At 55.3% G+C, this 16,605-nt stretch overlaps 6 protein-coding genes across 6 annotated transcripts; 3 read left to right on the top strand and 3 right to left on the bottom strand.

The window, feature by feature from the left end:
* Positions 1-58: 58 nt before the first annotated feature.
* CONPUDRAFT_163860 (ARM repeat-containing protein) lies at positions 59-4,052 on the top strand (the record flags this gene model as incomplete). The annotated part of the gene is made up of 15 exons (XM_007768567.1): positions 59-217; positions 268-385; positions 457-530; positions 591-712; positions 768-918; positions 962-1,083; positions 1,131-1,476; positions 1,542-1,857; positions 1,940-2,161; positions 2,234-2,358; positions 2,420-2,497; positions 2,570-2,989; positions 3,043-3,081; positions 3,286-3,523; positions 3,613-4,052. The coding sequence occupies 15 exons, from the start codon at positions 59-61 to the stop codon at positions 3,771-3,773; spliced, it is 2,691 nt and encodes an 896-aa protein (XP_007766757.1). The 3' UTR covers positions 3,774-4,052.
* A 115-nt stretch (positions 4,053-4,167) lies between these two features.
* On the top strand, positions 4,168-6,517 carry CONPUDRAFT_101128 (uncharacterized protein). Its single transcript, XM_007768566.1, has 3 exons — positions 4,168-4,254; positions 4,314-4,974; positions 5,036-6,517. Exons 2-3 carry the CDS (start codon positions 4,598-4,600, stop codon positions 6,309-6,311), a joined length of 1,653 nt encoding a protein of 550 aa, XP_007766756.1. The 5' UTR covers positions 4,168-4,254; positions 4,314-4,597; the 3' UTR covers positions 6,312-6,517.
* Positions 6,518-7,794: 1,277 nt separating this feature from the next.
* Positions 7,795-9,179, top strand: CONPUDRAFT_18345 (Rds1 protein; the record flags this gene model as incomplete). Its single annotated transcript, XM_007768077.2, has 7 exons — positions 7,795-7,884; positions 7,956-8,130; positions 8,192-8,412; positions 8,477-8,599; positions 8,668-8,832; positions 8,886-9,019; positions 9,077-9,179. Coding segments are annotated over 7 exons (1,011 nt in total), but the record flags the coding sequence as incomplete, so codon positions are not given.
* A 242-nt stretch (positions 9,180-9,421) lies between these two features.
* On the bottom strand, positions 9,422-11,180 carry CONPUDRAFT_142939 (FAD/NAD(P)-binding domain-containing protein; the record flags this gene model as incomplete). Its single annotated transcript, XM_007768565.1, has 8 exons — positions 9,422-9,694; positions 9,762-9,902; positions 9,966-10,187; positions 10,244-10,638; positions 10,694-10,762; positions 10,815-10,887; positions 10,950-11,085; positions 11,149-11,180. The coding sequence occupies 8 exons, from the start codon at positions 11,178-11,180 to the stop codon at positions 9,422-9,424; spliced, it is 1,341 nt and encodes a 446-aa protein (XP_007766755.1).
* Positions 11,181-11,493: 313 nt separating this feature from the next.
* On the bottom strand, positions 11,494-13,721 carry CONPUDRAFT_151841 (salicylate hydroxylase; the record flags this gene model as incomplete). The annotated part of the gene is made up of 12 exons (XM_007768564.1): positions 11,494-11,511; positions 11,574-11,587; positions 11,662-11,917; positions 11,973-12,113; positions 12,169-12,258; positions 12,547-12,666; positions 12,730-12,747; positions 12,810-13,198; positions 13,253-13,321; positions 13,378-13,453; positions 13,505-13,640; positions 13,690-13,721. The coding sequence occupies 12 exons, from the start codon at positions 13,719-13,721 to the stop codon at positions 11,494-11,496; spliced, it is 1,359 nt and encodes a 452-aa protein (XP_007766754.1).
* Positions 13,722-14,806: 1,085 nt separating this feature from the next.
* Positions 14,807-16,402, bottom strand: CONPUDRAFT_52551 (nucleoside hydrolase; the record flags this gene model as incomplete). Its single annotated transcript, XM_007768156.1, has 6 exons — positions 14,807-15,107; positions 15,162-15,564; positions 15,615-15,904; positions 15,959-16,126; positions 16,220-16,309; positions 16,359-16,402. Coding segments are annotated over 6 exons (1,296 nt in total), but the record flags the coding sequence as incomplete, so codon positions are not given.
* Between the last annotated feature and the right edge of the window lie 203 nt (positions 16,403-16,605).

Genomic DNA, 16,605 nt, shown 5'->3' with positions numbered 1-16,605 from the left:
GCGTCTGTTACTCTTCTAGGACGCCTCACTCGTGCTTATCACCACCGACGTGTCCTCCATGGACGTCCCCTTCATCTCGTCTGGCGCGACAAGCAGGGCACACTACGCGCTCGTGCGACAAGTCGAGACAGCTGCAACTCCTCAAGCCGCGGACCAGGCGATTCTACAGGAGGTCGATTCGATCCAGCAGCAGTTCTCAGATTCCTCGCTCTCTACGGTACGTGAGTACAGCCGCATCCACGCTCGAGTGCTAAACGTGCATCGAAGAGACGATGCAAGGAGCTCCTCATTCTCTTGCTGTACTGCCACTCTGCGACGTCGACATGCACAGTGGGCGATTTGGGCTTCGCGATACCCTCCGCGCTCAACCTAGCTACAATTGGGCGTACCACCCAGGAGAAGAGAATAGGCGCGTGCTGCATTTCCAGCATTAGACTCAACCCTGACCCGCCCAAGGCTACACATTCTGCGCAGAAACCATGCCCCCGACCCACGAGCTCCAGCTCATGCTCGTCAACACCCTCCGCAAGGTACGCCGCACCCCACCCATCCCCCGTCGCGTCCGAGACGCGTTCTGACACCTCCCCAAGGACCTAGAAAGCGCCCACGTGCCACACATATGCCTCGCCCTCGAGCACCTCGTCAACTCGCCCACCGAAGACGTGGTCCCCGCCGTCCAGCCGCGCTTACATAATCTCCTGTCCCACAACTCGTCAGTATGTCATTCTGCCCGCTCGCTGCACCCTCGTTCAACGCACGTTCGACAGACCGCACGTCCGCCGCCGTGCGCTGCTCGCCTTTCGGGCGCTCGCGCAGCTCGAGGGCGATATCCTGGCGCGGATCGAACCCGACGTTCAGAGACGGCTGGGGGACAGCGATTCGTCGGTCGTCAATGCAGCGCTGCTGACGTCAACTCAGGTACGACGCTTGTCATTGGCGTTCATTTGCTGACGGGCACTAGTTTGGCTCTTCTGATGAGATCCGCGTTTCCGTGAACAACATGCTGCCCTCCGTCTGGAGCATGAGCGACAGGGCGAGCCGCCGTACGCTGAGAAACACTCTGATGGCTGTTCGAAGTCTGAAGTAAGAGACGCGTTCTTTGCTCTTCTTCGGCTACTAAGTAACTATAGGCCCGAAGACCGACACGCTCGTACCGTCTACCAGAACTTGAAGACGATATCGAAGCGGCCCGAGCTAGCGCTCTTGAAAGAGTCCTTCCTCATGCTTGCGTCGTTCCCCAGCACCACTCTGAGCGGTCTCCAGCGCGGCGCATCCGAGCCCGTGGTCAGGTCCATAAGCCACCTGCTCGTCTCGGAGAGCCCGAACGACCGGTACCTCTTCATCTCGTGTCTCAGCCAGCTCGACGCCGGTCTATGGGCAGGAACCGATCCGGACATTCCAGCTGTTTTGGATGAGCTGGAGGTGGGACGTGTGATGGGCTTGCTGGATTCGCCGGACAGTCTCATCCGAAAGATGGTATGCATTATCTCTCGATATCGCACATCGGACGACGCGCCCTTATATCCCCGCGCTGCGTGTAGGTGCTGCACGTCCTCGTGCGCGTCGACCCGGGCATCGTCAGCGCGTACTATACGCAGTCTGTGCAGACTATGCCCGTCGGCCTCTCGATACCCGATAAGAACCAGTACGTCACTCGTCTGCTCGAGATTGTTGATGCCCAGTGCGGCAGCGGCGGCAACAGCAATGGTGGTGGCGACGATGACAGCGACGGGGAGCTGTACGCCTCCTGCGTCAAGGACCTCTTCGCGGCGACCGAGAGCGCGGAGCACGGGGACTTGCACGATATCCCCGTGCTCGAGGGCCCGCTCGAGCAGATTCTGGGACACGTCAGAGCGCGTGAGTTCTCCCCCTTCCCTTGCATCGTTGTCGCTGTAGTAGTAGGAGGCTGACACGGTTTCGAACGGCAATCAAATGACAGTGCCTGCCTCTGCGTCGGTGCCATGCGTCACCTCGCTGGTCGCGCCTCTCGCCTCTGATGCCAGCGCTGACCCCGAGGCTGACGCTGACGTCGAAGGGGTCCGCGTGGGCCCGACGCTCATGGTCGCGCTCGCGGCGCTGATATGCGAGTTCGCGGGCACGATCTCGACTGCGCCGCCGGATATCTTGCGGGGGCTCGCGCGCAGGGTCGGGTCGTACAATGGTGCGTTATGTTGTGTTATGTGCCGATGTCGCTGAGTTTATGTCTACATATCTCATTCCGTCTGGCGTCTAGCTATGGTGCAGGAGACGTGCCTGCTCGTGATGCTGCGCGTAGCAGCAGAGTGCGACGAGGTGCCTGATGGGATCCGGAAGCCCGTTGAGCGGCTCGCAGAGTTCTCGAGGAAGCATATTCGCAATGTGGGTGTTGCGCGTCCTGCTGTCCCCGAGCGCATTCACTTCTCTGACGTATGAGCGGTAGAGGTTTCACCAGTTTTTGAGTCTCTCAAGAGACCGACGAGTTCTTGCTGACGTGGTGTCGAGAGCTGCGTCCTCGTCGGTATGTGCTAGCACCTACCCTTTATCGTGCGGAACCTCGCCAAGGACTAGAACTCACATCTGCCACCGTCAGCTTCCCGACTTCGCCGTCGCGCTCAGCGTTGCCGCCAAGGCTAGTGGCAGGGCCGTGGTCGGCGGCGGCGGTACCCCGGGTTCCTCAGCGATGACAAGCCCGCTGCCGTCCCAGCCGTCGTCGTTGTCGCCAATTTCACCTGTCACGCGATCGCCCAGCAAACTGCGGTACGACGCCTATGCGGCTCCTCAAGCTTCGCAGAGCCACCACTTTATTAGCATGAGCCCGCGTCATCGAGCGCTCATGCAGATATCGTCGGGATCTGCGTCCTCGTCCGCGTCCCGATCGCGGGATCGCAGTCCATCTCGGGTGCATGAGAACGAGAGCCACGAGCTCGAGGATCTGTCGCGGACCGTGTCTCCGGGCGACCTCGCTCTGGCGGCTGCGAGCGGCACGCTGAGTCCCCCTCAGAACTCCAAGGTGTGTTATATTTAGATTCAAACATCCGGAAGCTGGGACTCAATAAGGGCAAGGCGGTTTCGAAAGCACCGGCCACGGAAGATCTGTTAATGGTGCGTGTCTCCGATTCGGTTTCGTTTCGGCTTTATTGTGGCTATAGATGGCTGACTGCTGATCTGTGCCTGGCTGCTTCTTGGAATCCTGTTCTGAATCTAATCTTGATTCTGAACTCAACGTTACGGTTTCGAACGTTAACGTTGCTGTTGTACTCGACTGCACTGCATTGCATTGCGTTGCGTTGCACTGTATACGTGCAGTCGACGCGCGTCGACCTGATCACCCTCGACTCTGATCCGTTCATGGCAGACCCAGACCCAGGCCAAGACCCAGGCGCAGGTTCAGAAGAGCAGACGGAGTTCGAGCATGCTTGGGAGGCGATGGAGCAAAACAGCGCGCGGGGGTGGTGCGAGGTCTCGCAGGACGTCATCGTGCGGCGGTTGCAAAAGCAGCGGTTCCGGCTGGCTATTATATCGGTTGACCAGCCGCCGTATGAAGGTGTGTGCATCCTATTTTATATGCAGCTTTCCCCCATTGGTGGCGTCTTGGATCCATGCTGACTGAAGGTGTGCGTGCGCTGCTTGCAGGCGAGCTCAAGGTGCTCATTCAGCCGTCCACGGCGGCGGACGCGAAGGGATACGCGGCGCTTCGGTTACGCGAGGGCGACGACGATACGTGCCTGTGGAGGCTTCGGTGCGAGGATACGGAGCTGCGCATGGCGGTCAAGAAGGCGATGGAGGAGATGTAGGGGGCAAAGGCAAGGGGCCCTAAGAGGATAAATGGTTCAGTGTAGTGTGTACGATTTAACAAGGGAGGACACGAGGAGTCGCCGATGGAGGTCGCATGTCCGAAGGGGCCCTGGTGAGCGCGGCAACGAGGGGGTCGCGTGGGGGCGGGCTGCTGCTTGGCTCTGGGCGACGCATCGAGAAGCGGTCACCCGGTCGCGGGGGTTGCGGGCGGACATGAGGGTGAGCGTGTGCTATTTAGTTGGTTGCCACAAATGGACTCTTGCGATCTATCTCGTGGATCTTGATCACAACAATCGGGGCAGGAGTGAAGCCGAACACAGCGACCGTGGGAAAGTAGCAGGTTGATATAATGGAGCAGCAGACGACCGGCAAAATTTCCAGCAAGGATCCCATCCTTACCTACACCTCCCTCCCAGCACTCGCTGCTCACTCCACATCGCAACGTTGTAGGCAACTTATGAATTTGTATCCGCCATCGGAGTGCGTTCACTATCCATGTCTCAGTTACTTTCGAAAGATTGACGCTCTTCGTTTGTCAGCACACCACATACGATTCACACCATTCTCTTCGGACCGCTTGTTGCACTCCTCGTCGACACAGACCGTCCTCCTTAGGACCCCTCCAATATCGAACGAACAACCGTTTCCCACCTCTCTACACCTCCGTCTCATGGGATAATTTCCTCTCAATCCTTGGTAGCGGTTCATAGTTGGAACCTCCGTACATCATACATCCCGCCAGAAAACAGAACAGAAAATCGCAACACGGAAAAGCAAGATCCTCACCACACATCCGTCGTTATACCCCCGATACCATCCAGCTATGATCCACGCACTCAAGAACCCTGCTCTCTTCCGCAGCAGCAGCCGTCCTACCTCTCCGGCACCGGGCGTGACCTCTGACTCGGTCTTTGTCAACTCCGGCACGGCCACCGAGAGGCCAGGGCGGTCCCTCAACAAACTTACCTTCAGCTCGTTCAAGCGTCCGGCCACTCCCGTTGGCACCCCGGCGCCCACCCCGGCGCCCGCAACTCTCGTTCAGGACGGATCCTATCTCGAGGCCCTCAGCCTCAAGCTAAGCGAGGCGGTGTCCAAGGCTATCCTCCAGCCTCCCGCTGCCGCCACCGCCACCGACCAGATCGCTGGCAAGCGGCCCATCCCGCCTGGCCGTGGCAAGGCCCTGTGCACGTTGATTGTGTCGTCAGTCTCACTTCACACGTGACTGTATGGGTGGGCTTGTGTGCTGACACCCAAATGACAGGGAGTTGAAGGCGACACGCGACAACGCGCATCTCTACAAGGCCACGCTCCGCTCGTTGCAGCGACCTTTGTCCGTGCTGTTGAACAACCTGTCGACCCAGCTGCTCCCACTGCTGTCGTCACCCACGTTCCTGGCTCCACCTGCCCCGAACGTCCAGGCACCGAACCCCAACACGACCCAGCTGCATGCTCTCGCCATCGCAGGCTTCTGCGGAGAGCTGCTCTCAGGCCTCGACGAGTGCGGGCTTGGCACGGATCCGTCGCTGAAATCCGTCCGAGACGGGCTCACGTCTATAATTGGCCGGGTCTCGAACCCGTTGGTTGCCGGTGTGAAGGCCGAGCTGATGCCTCTCATCGAAGCGTTGGAGACCCCTGCCTCGAGCACCGTCCCCAAGGCGTCCGTCAAGGCGGGCCCCGTCTTGCACCCGTCGATTGTGTCGCTCCAGGCCCTCATGCCGATCTACTCGCGTGCGATCGCGCGGTACACCGGCTCACCGTCGTCGCAGTCGACCCTCGCGACGTTCCTTATCTCGGTCGTGTGGAAGGCGCTTGTTGCGCTGAGCCACCGTGCCAAGGTGCAGTCGCCCATGACGTCCCCTCCGAGTTCTCCGGCGCTGCTGCCGTCCGGGATGAAGCGGAACAGGCGTCCGTCGGGCAACAGCCCGCCGGCGACACCTCCCGCGTCGCGGTTCTCGCTTAAGCTGCCGCCCACGTCTAGGCCGCCTTCGCCGCCGGCGGTCGCCATGACGTCCAATGTCGCTGCTGATGCACGCGCATTGTACAATTTACTGCACCTTCTCCCGCGCCCTCCGGCGAACAGCGAGGCGACTGCGGTCGCTAGGGAGGCGGTGGATGAGGCGTTCTCGGATCTGCAGGCGCTTACGGTTCTCCTGGAGAACACGGACAGCCCGTTCATTTTCATGAACAAGACCGAGGAAGAGGTTGCGGCGGATCTCGAGGCGTGGACCGCGGATCTGCCGACGGTTATCGCGCTGCCTGTGCTGCTTCGCTGCAAGGCGTTGAGCGGCGGCGAGGGCGGCGGTGGCGCGGGTGCGGGCGGGCATCAGACGCCGGTGACGGCGGCGTCGGTCGCGTCAATGGTTGGGCTGGCGGAAGAGGATTATAGGCGGGGGTGTTTGTCTGGGTTTGGGAGGGCGGAGGAGTGTGGGCCGATTGTGACGCAGCGCGTGTTGGAGGGTCTTTGTGCGCAGGCTCAGGCAGAGACGAGGGACGTTGTGAGCTGGTTGGAGGGCCGGCTTAGTGCTGGCGAGCCTTGAAGCCCGAAGGCTGAAGTTTTCAAAGGTGATGACTCGAGGGGCGAATAGGAGAGGAGAGGAGAAGAAGGGGAGACGCTGGGTCCGTCTTACCGAGTGAACCAGGCTGAAGTGAGGAGTAGGTGGAAGCAGGTGGCCCGTGGGTTGTCATCGTACCGATAGTTGAAATAATGGTCAGTTATTTACTTAGCCGTTTTTGTTTATGTGTGTAGTTGGATAAATGTGTATTCATGAATTTTTTCTTCTGTTCTTTGTAGTTGTCCACGTGGAAGTGGCTTGTAAATTTCGTTGGGTGTTGCGCTGTCGCCCCTTTCTCCTTGTGGACTTTTCTTCGTTGGTTTTTGGCAACTGCTAACACTGCAAGCAATTCTTGATAATATCGGCAGTATTACTTGAAATTTATTTTAAAGATTAAGGTGAATGGGTTTCAATAACTGGTTCCTCATTATTTATCATCTTTATCAAAAACAGGGCTGTTCAGCTGTCAATAACGGGTGCGTTCCTTTCCTGTATTTGATAAATTCTTAAATAATGAGGAACTAATTATTGAAACCCATTCACCTTAATCTTTAAAATAATTTTCAAATAGTGATGCCACTATTATTGAGAAATGTTTGCAGTGTAATTTGGAACGGACCATGTTTTTAGTCGATCTTGAGCGCTTCAGCTTCAGAGTTGTACCCGAATATTTTGGTCCAGATCTTCGCCGACTCGCCATCGTGGTTCAATAGCTTCAAGCCTGAGCTTCTTGCATAACGATCGACCGCATATACGATCAGGCTTGCTAAGCCATCGTCGATCGCCGGTTACTCCACTGCACTCGAACTCATGACTTGCCATCCCATTGCGTTCTCTCGCGTTCTGTCTGGATATTGCTCTTTGTGGGACGAACGATTGCATTCGCGATCGCGGCATGACGCACCCGGAAGCATGGATCCCATCGCCTCGACGCATACGTTGCGCAATATCTTCTGGTCGCCTCCGTCTTGTACTGGGTCTGGACTGTTCTCTGAATCGGTGGCTCCGGAGTTTTACTCGGTTTGGCTCGTTGGCTCGTTAATCGAGCGGGGCCTGATCGAAATCGAGCGTTGGGTGGTATAGGAGATGTGCATATGGCCAGGGTGAAGGGGTGAGAGGGGTATAAAGCTCCTCTGCTGCAGAGGAGGTGCCCCCTTAGGCCTTGTTCCCTCGCCTCCTCGTCTTCCATCTCATTCAACTTGCGTCTCCTCTCCACCGTTTCCTTCTATTCTGTTGTATTCAATCCTGCTCGCGCAGCGTCAAATCGACGCTAGTCCTCATGTGGCCTTCTCAATTGCTCCTCGGCCTCGCGCTGTTCGGCGCCAGCTGCAGCCTCGTCTCTGCGGCGCCGCCCCCGCAGAGGCAATATAAATTTGACACGGGGAAATGCCAGACGGAGAAAAATGGCACCGCCGTGACGTACGCGCCCGCGCCGTCTCCGACCGCCGCTCCTGGCTCGCCGGCGCCGCCTGCTGCGCCGTCGGGGGGTGTGGGTGTGAATCCGAACGAGCCGGCGCCTGAGTTTAGGCCGTGGAGTGACTTTGATTTTCAGTCTTTGGTGCGTCGAGTTTTTTTTTTTTTGCTGTGGTAGACGATGGATCGCTTGATACTGAACACCATCGTGCGCAGAATTTGGGGTTGAACCAGGAGTGGATCGAGTTGGATCTGTTTCACTACGGCTTGGCCAAGTTCTCGAAGGAGCAGTTTTACGAGGCGGGGCTTAACGACGACTATCAGTTTTTGATCCAGTTTATGGCGGATCAGGAGGTCGGGCACTCGACGATGTTTACGAATATGCTTTATCGTGAGTCGTCCCCTTACGCGCTCGTCGTCCAAGAACGTCGCTAATATTTGCACGCGGCTAGCTTACGGCGCGAAGCAGTGCGAGTACCAGTATCCGTTCAACACCGTCCGCGAGTTCATCGACTTCTGCCAAAAGCTGACGCGCTGGGGCGAGTCTGGCACGTACGGCTTCCTGCCGCACCTCGATAACCGCGCGCCGGCCGAGTTGATCATGAACGCGATCGCAACCGAGGCGCGGCAGCAGATGATCTTCCGGCAGTTTGAGGGCCTGTTCCCCACGACGGTGGGTGCTCGTTCTCACAACCGTATCGTTTTTGTCGGTGACGAGCCCATTGCATTATGTGTAGCTTTGGTTTATCCCTGGAATTCCGCAAGCGTGGCAGTGGACGCTCCTCGCCCCGTATGTCAAGTCGTGCCCGAAGGAGAATCCGTATATCAAGTGGCAGAATTTCCCGGCGTTGACTGTCGATGTACGTCGCTTGAGTTTTCCATTCGTTCTGTTTGATCGTTGTTAATTTTGGTTCCATTCTTACATCAGAACAACCCGGACGCGGTGAGGTCTGGGAGCAAAGCTCTTGTCTCGACCAATAGGACACAGTTGTCGCATGTCGACAGGGAAGTTAGTCTTACGTGGGAGTCTCCGGGAAAGACAGTCGGTCCCAACGGTAGTCATGTTACATCGACGTCCGCTGGTCCTCCGAAGGTAGCTTTCATTGTTTCTGTGTCTACATTACGTGCTCATCGACGAATCCCTAGTTCGCGCTCTGGGTTGATCAGCTCAACGCTACGTACACGCCCTTGGTTGATATTAACGGCACCAGCGCGTGCACGAAGCAGCCGGGCGGTAACGTATATGGCGGCCATACGGCGTACCTCTGGAACGACACCATGTAAGTCGACTCCTTCCATGCGCTTTAAATTGGAATATGGCTGATGTTGGCCGGCAGGTTCATCGCGGTTACCGATAGTAACCCTTACGTGACGCCGTACAACCTGTCGAACATCAATTTACACGTCGTTGCTGGTCCTGCCATCTACCAGGCTGGCTGAGAATCTGTGTGCCTCATGCGACGTTACCTTATGCTCAACTTTATAGACCTTTGATTTTTTTCTACCCTTACTACGTTTTTATGCGCCATGGTTCTACACCGTGAACATTTTTAATGTTGGCTATTTCTATCTAATATGAAACTTCCTAGTGTTTTGAGAATAATGTACGCGACCTAGTATCGTTTTTCGAGTTTGCAATGTCGCTGAAAGTGCAATTCGCGAGGACACTCAGTGACACCACTTCACAATCGCTCCTCTAGCATCCTCTGCGCGTCCTCCACTGCACCGTCAACCTCGGTCTCCCAAGCCCAGCTGGTGATCCCATTAATCTTGTCACCCATCTCGGAGAATGGTAGGCCCGTCTGCAAACCCGCGATCTGGCCCACTTCTTGCGAACCCCTGGCAACCCCGATCGCGAACGGGCGGCGGACCTCATCGTACACGGCCAGAGCTTGTGGGATCGTTTCCCGCGTAATGCGTGGATGACCGAGGAGCGTGGCGAGCACGTATGCATCCTGCAGTGTGAACATGTAATCAACTTTCCTGAGATATTTGGTGGATAATAAGTTGGCTCAGACGTACCTCGACGGCTTGGCCTGCGCCTGAGCCCTGATATGGTGTCATGGAGTGAGCAGCATCGCCCAGCAGGGCGACGCGCCCGTGTACCTGAACAGGCAAGTTTCGGGTAACGTGGACAGCCCAGATGTTGCCGTCCTCGATACACTGCGGACGAAGGTGCGTCAGTCAGTCGACATCGAGAATCACACCGCAGAGGGCAGCACCGACGTTGAGCATGATCTCTGTGTCCTTTTCCATCCCTCTGAACTTATCTGTGAACTCTTTGGCCGACGCTGGGCGCACCCACTCGCCATCGAACGTCTGGCGGTGGCTCGGGTCCGGGTTGAACGCGTTCGCCATAAGATCCTTGTCGAGCGACATCGCGGAGAAATTCACGTATTTTCCCATCGAGATTGGATACGTCGTGATGCTCCTGTTCACCCCGAAAGCCTACAGCGAACGTTCATCTACTTGATCTGTATTCATGGGTGAGGGTAAAAACATACCGTCCATGCTCCTTCAAGCACGCGGTGGTTGGGATCGACAGCTCGGAGTTTGTCAGCTTGGATGAGTGTGCGGTAGGACACGCCGCCGCTGAAGACTGGCTCGATGCAAGCGAGGTACTCTTCTGTACTGCACTTCTTGAGCGCATCGACGTCTCGAGAAAGATTCTGCATCATGAATTTTCGGACGACAGACTTGACGCCGTCGGCGCCGACGAGGATATCGCATGTCGCGGTCGACCCATCTCGGAAATTGAGGATAATGGGCTCCGAGGGATTATCTGCGGAAGGCTGTGTGTAAGAATCAAGGCGCTTGGATGTGTACGTCTCCACGGAGGGCGATACATTGTCGAGGAGAACGCTGTGAAAGTCGGCACGATGAATGTAGACCAGGTTACCTGAATAGTCGAGAGTTCAAGAGTTGCACGAGGGTGAAGTGATCATACAACTTGCCCTTCGACTTCATGGTGAATAGATATTCTCCTTCCTCCAAATCACTCCGTCGAAACTTCATCGCAGTCACTGCCAAGGTGTTAGCTCTAGAGGAAAGTTTGACTTGAGTAGAAACACTTACCATACTCTTCTTCATTGTACGGTATTGGAGTCTTCTTCAATAGCTCATCGCCCAGTCCCAGCTTTTTGAGCACCTGTTGAACATTCCATCGACTGACTCGTCAACACCAAATCAATAAACCGATCGTGTACCTACCTTGAAAGGTCTAGGCCACAGCCCGACGCCGGCGCCAACTTCGGAAAAGTGAGCAGCGCGTTCATACACGTCAACGGCAATGTCCTCGTATTTGGATAGCGCAACGGCCAGAGTGGTACCGCCTACACCGCCTCCTCTGTGGGCCAAAGGTTAATGCGTCAATGTCAAGTGTTGCCAGTGGGGGGTAGCAGGAGCTTACACGATAGCAACTCTGAACTTGGGGCAAGACATGGTCCGTTGGAGATATGGTCTCGTGCAAACACGAGAGAACACCAGCCTCTAGTACGAGTCCAGTTTTATGGCAGACCGAGCGCCTATTAACACAAAGCGATTGAGCTCATGATCTGGAAGGGATCGAAGCCAAGACCGTGTCATTGTCCAGTCATTGCACAACCGGTTGTGATCGTCGCTACCACTGACGAGGGAGTGTGAGGTTGGAGAAGACATTTGTGTGGGACCATGTGAGAGATCTGCCACTCACATCCTCGTGACGTCAGCAAATTACTCCCGTTCCCCTTATATTGGTAGCAAGACATAAGGACCATTACGCGAGCCCGCCGACCTGGTCGCCATTCTCATTGGCTCGTCGTCCGCAAGGAACGCATACGCTAAATCACAGCTTACAAGTGCCGTACTACCTGACAGTAATCAAAAGCTCAAAGACATCAATCGCGACGCCTTGACTTTTGTCATGCTACCTCTCCAAGCATACTTAATGCCCGCTCAACGTCCCCGTCCAGTTCTGTCTCCCATGCCCAATCCTGATACTTCTCTACCTTTGGCAGCCATTCGCTCGGCGGAATATGCTGATCCGTCTGCATTGCGCTCAGCCGACCATTGTCCATGGAGCTCTTCGCGATCCCTGCTGCAAATGGGCAGCGCACGGCGTCGTATGCTGCAAGTGCGCGGGGTACCGTGGAGCGCGTCGTACGCGAGTCTCCGAGGAGTTGACCAAGCAAATATGCGTCCTGATATAGTCCTTAGATGAGGTGCTTCAGGTAAGAGCAGGTAGAAAAGATATACCTCGACTGCTTGACCTGCACCAGAGCCGAGGAATGGCGTCATGGCATGGGCAGCGTCGCCTAGAAGCGAGACGCGTCCATGGACTTGTGTAGGCAGGACCTTGACGACGTGCACTGCCCATATGTTACCGTTTTCAACGCACTATGCGTATGGTCAGCATGGAGTCCGCATGTCAATCTTGGGCCGCATCGCTCACATCAAGGAGAGTATGAATGTCCTTCTCCATAGTCCTGAACGGCGCCGTAAACTCCTCGGCAGTCACAGGACGGACCCATTCTCCATCGTACTGTGTCGGAAAAATCGATTTTGGGTTGCAACCGTAAAGTCCAAAAATGGTTTAAACGTCATTGAAGCGAGTTGCTAGCCGCTTGCAACCCCTCCAGCAACCATTAAGCGGGGTTTACTCAATTGCAGGCCATTCTAACCGGGTTGCAACGCGTTGTAACCCCCTTGCAACCTACTTTTAACTATGACTCTTCTCTTGGATCAGGTTACAAGCACCGCTCTGGGCCTTCCGGTTGCAAGCGGTTGTAAGGTCTCGCAAGCGCTTAGAACCGGGCTACAACCGATGTACAAGATTTGGGACATGCTGGGAATAGCGTTCACTGTGTGCCGTCCGCATGAGCTTTTCGTTCAGTGTAAAACCGGCGAAGTTGACGAATTTGCCCATGGAGATGGGATACGTCGTTGTCATCTACCGGACGTAATCAACATGAGCGTCGTCCTTCAAATCGTGTGTGTTCCATACGAGACTTACGATATCGCGGTTGACCCACTAATGTAGTCTCCGAGTTAGCAAAGGCAGAGGCACAGAGGTATGCCGATGACACTACGTACTGTTCTTGCACCGTCGAAGACCCGATGATTCGGATCAATAGCCCGCACCTTATCGGCAGGAATAAGGGTACGGTAGGATACAGCGCCACTGAAGTTTGGCTCGATACACGAGCGGTAGACCTCCGGATCATGAGCCGGCACCGCGCTTGGGTCCTGCGCAAGCGCCTCCATCATATGCGCCCTGACCACAGACCTGACGCCGTCTGCGCCAACAAGAACGTCGCATGTTGCTGTCGTTCCATCTTCGAACGCAAGGGTGATAGGCTCGGTGTCGCTCTTAGGCTGATTGTATGACTTAAGGCGTTTGGAAGTGTGCGTCTTCACATTGGCGCCGACGTTGTCGAGAAGGGCGCATTGAAAGTCAGCGCGATGAAGCTGCATGAGGTTGCCTGCAGCTCGATGTGAATAGACGAAGAAGCCAGAAAGCAGGACCGAAAACACACCTTTGCACTTGACAGCGAACAGATCTTCGCCTCCGTCAAGATCCGTTTTTCTGTATCTCATACCGGTTGCTGAGATGCGTCAATGAGCTTTTCGACGTGTTCTTATATCAAGACGAATAGCATACAATACTCTTCGGAGTACGGTATTGGAGTCTTGGAGAGTAGATCTTGTTCTAGCTTCGGCCCTAACTTTCTGAGTACCTACGGAACTGGTGTTGGTCCATCTCCAACAGTTCTTCGAATGAGACTCACCTTGAAAGGTCTTAACCACAGCCCGACACCCGCACCGACTTCTCCAAACTGGCGAGCACGCTCGTAGATGTCGACTTCGATGTCGGGGTACTGCGACAGGGTCACCGCGAGGGTGAGCCCGCCAACACCACCACCACTATGGATATGGGTGAGCACACGACAAGGCTAAGAGCAATTGGGCATACCAGATAGCGACTCTGAGTTTCGTTGAGGACATGATCTGCTGTTCTGGTGTTGTGAGTTAGGGGGCGTAGCTCTAAGAGTGGTGCCCCTGAAGAGCATACTTGGCACGTCTTATAGCAATGGGGCCGCCATTGGTGACGTGCACAAGATTACGACGTACACCAGGCCCCAATAAGCCCCGATGTCATAGAACAGCGCCGCTCGCACATCGTCGACGAACAAGTGAACAGAGGTGAGCTCTCAACCGAAGCCAGCATGCGACAGAACACGACAGGACACGACAGGTCGCGCGACGCGTCGGGGACGCGTCATGTTGGCTGTGCTCACAAAAGCTCCGACATAGCCGTATATGGAAGGTCTCTGGCAGAACTGTCCTTGAGAGTCTAAAACGAGATACGTCATCGTCCTTTCTCAACCACCATGTCCGGTCCGCCCTGGCATCATGCATACCAGCTGCTGACTTAAACAAGCATCTGAGTCACTTGTGTCTGACTCGGATTTGCTAGGAACCGATGGTAGAAGTACTTGGTTGGCGTCGCGCGACGTCACCTCAACGGCTCCGAGCCCAAGACATTTTTGTCGCTCGAGTCATAGCCGCACTGGACAGTCCTTGATCTTCCTGGATCTGTTGCGAACGATGTTACTCTCGAGGTCTTCAAATCACCCTTTCCTCGAGCAATTTTCACTCGTTTCGCTCTCACAGGAATACGGACAAGTCTGTAGCAGTTCGTAAAAACCGTTTTGCCAAGTTCCAGCGTGTCTGATAAATCAGGTCCAGTGTCTGGGCTATAGTCGAGGTGAATGCGGATGATGTCCTCGACATGCTGCTTGTTTAAGATGATAAGTCTGTGAGTGAACGCTCGAAGGGTGGGTGTCAAGTTATGGGGTGCCTATTGAGGGAGCTGTATGAAGGGTATCTCTCCTTTTACCTTTGCACTTGAGGTTTTTTCTTCTCGTATCTCACTTCCGTCTAAAGGTATCCTCCGTTTGGAAAGGTGGCGACCCAAGCATGCTGCTATAAGATCCAGCCAATGTCCACTCGTCTAGAAACGGGATATACGCAAATCCGAGCTCGACATACCACGCATCCCAAGTCTAATCCATTGAACGAACTGGATATTAGCCTTCAACTCCCCAGACTCTCCTGAGCAGCAGCGATACCAAGGCGTCCTGACCCGGCGTTTCATGGATGCACAAAACACCACGTCGATGCGTTGTCTCCGGTGGTCCATTTTGGGTACTTGTGTGCATCGCTGTGACCGGTGCATGCTCTTCGGTCTGCTTCTCGATCGGATAGGGATTCGAGGTCGTGATCGGGATCGGCGCCTCAGATTCAGAGCGGTTGAGACCCGGCTGCGGGGCACTAATTGCATCGGCTCGGCGGTCGACGATGAGCATGCCCCGCGTGAGCTCTCCTGTCCTACGATCGAACATGAGCCTTGGTTTTCAATTGCACCAAGACGGCAGTAATCACCTCTCGATGTCAAAGTGTCTCTCCGTCATGCCCCACCCTGATTTCAGCAGTGGACGGCCAGCCACTTGTGCAACGTCCCCTGGTTGGCACTCGACAGCGCACCATACAGCTACGATGTCGTGCAGCTCCATCGCGTCCTTGCCGAAGCCGATCATCACTTCCCGCGTGCGCTCGAAGAACGAGCTCGTGAAGTGCGTTAGGGGGTCCTTGCCCTCCGGCCTCGAAGGTTCCCGCGTGTCCGAGAACTGAGGGTCAACCTTTTCCTTGTAGTATGGGAAGCTGAGGTTGTGTCTGGAAGTGATATCGAGGGGTAGGAGGAGGAACCGATCCAGAGGCAAGCCAACACTTGCCGGTGACGCAACGAGAAGCTCTTTGACAGCGTAAGGGTCGGCGTAGAAGTTAACTGTGAATCTCGTCAATGCAGCTTTGGGGGCTCTCAGAGGGCGAACATACATTCCGCTATCGGCGTGGTGTTCCCGGGTACATCCAACGCTCCTCCCATGCACACAACCTTTCCAATCCGGTCGCCAAATTCTTGACCGTTCGTTTGCACTATCTGAGCCAGCTGGGTGAGAGGGCCGAGAGCGATGTAGGTAATAGTCCTGTCCGGATACTCGCGTAGCAGATCGAGGGTAATGTCAACTGTAGATCTATCAGTTATCCGAAAGTTTTGCTCGAAGGAGGGATCGTTGACGTCGATGTCCAATTCAGGGTGACGCTCGGTAATGTTGGAGAGTCCATCTCTGGAAGGGAAGACATGGTGAAGAGCTATGGGTGGAACGAAGGGAGCAACTGACGGTCCGTGAAAGTACTCCGCGTAATGAGTGTCCTCTTTCAGGGGTCCTTTGGGGCCAAGGGCGAGGAAGGGTTTGACTGCAGGGCCGAAGTTCGGAAAGCGAGAGCTGTCCTCCGGGTGGACTTCTAGATGACGGGCGATGGCCTTGTATAGCTTGTATATGTTCAGGCTACAACGTTAGTAAACCGCTGCTGCGAACGAAAATGATAGGGCCTACATGGATTTGTTGGCCTCGGTGTTACCTGTATTGAGCTTAGCTTACCTACGAGCTTGAAGCTTCGGCTGACAGCACGTACCATAGGTGACCAATATAGCCAGGATCTCAATCTCAGGAGAAGCCAGGGCTAGCAAACTGCACGATTCAGACTGAGGTGTAATCTTAACAAGCAACCTGCACGAACATCGCAAGTACATCATCCACACCGGGATCGGTATCAACTAGAACCTCGCTTTAGCCTTGACTCTTCCTCGGAGCCATGAAGTGCTTACTTATGACGGGTATCTTACTGGTGTTGGGAATTGTCATTTCACGAGGAGACGTGGCTGGCCGAAACGGAATGGGAAGGAGAGGTTCGTCTGCATGGCTGATAAGAAGTTAGTTGGAGCTAATCTAGAAGCGCGAAATGTAAGGAGCCGAAATTCCCGCGC

Source organism: Coniophora puteana (assembly GCF_000271625.1).
Source record: "Coniophora puteana RWD-64-598 SS2 unplaced genomic scaffold CONPUscaffold_4, whole genome shotgun sequence".
Lineage (NCBI taxonomy): Eukaryota > Fungi > Basidiomycota > Agaricomycetes > Boletales > Coniophoraceae > Coniophora > Coniophora puteana.
Note: the sequence above shows the minus strand (reverse complement) of the source record. Positions and strands in the feature narration are given on the sequence as shown.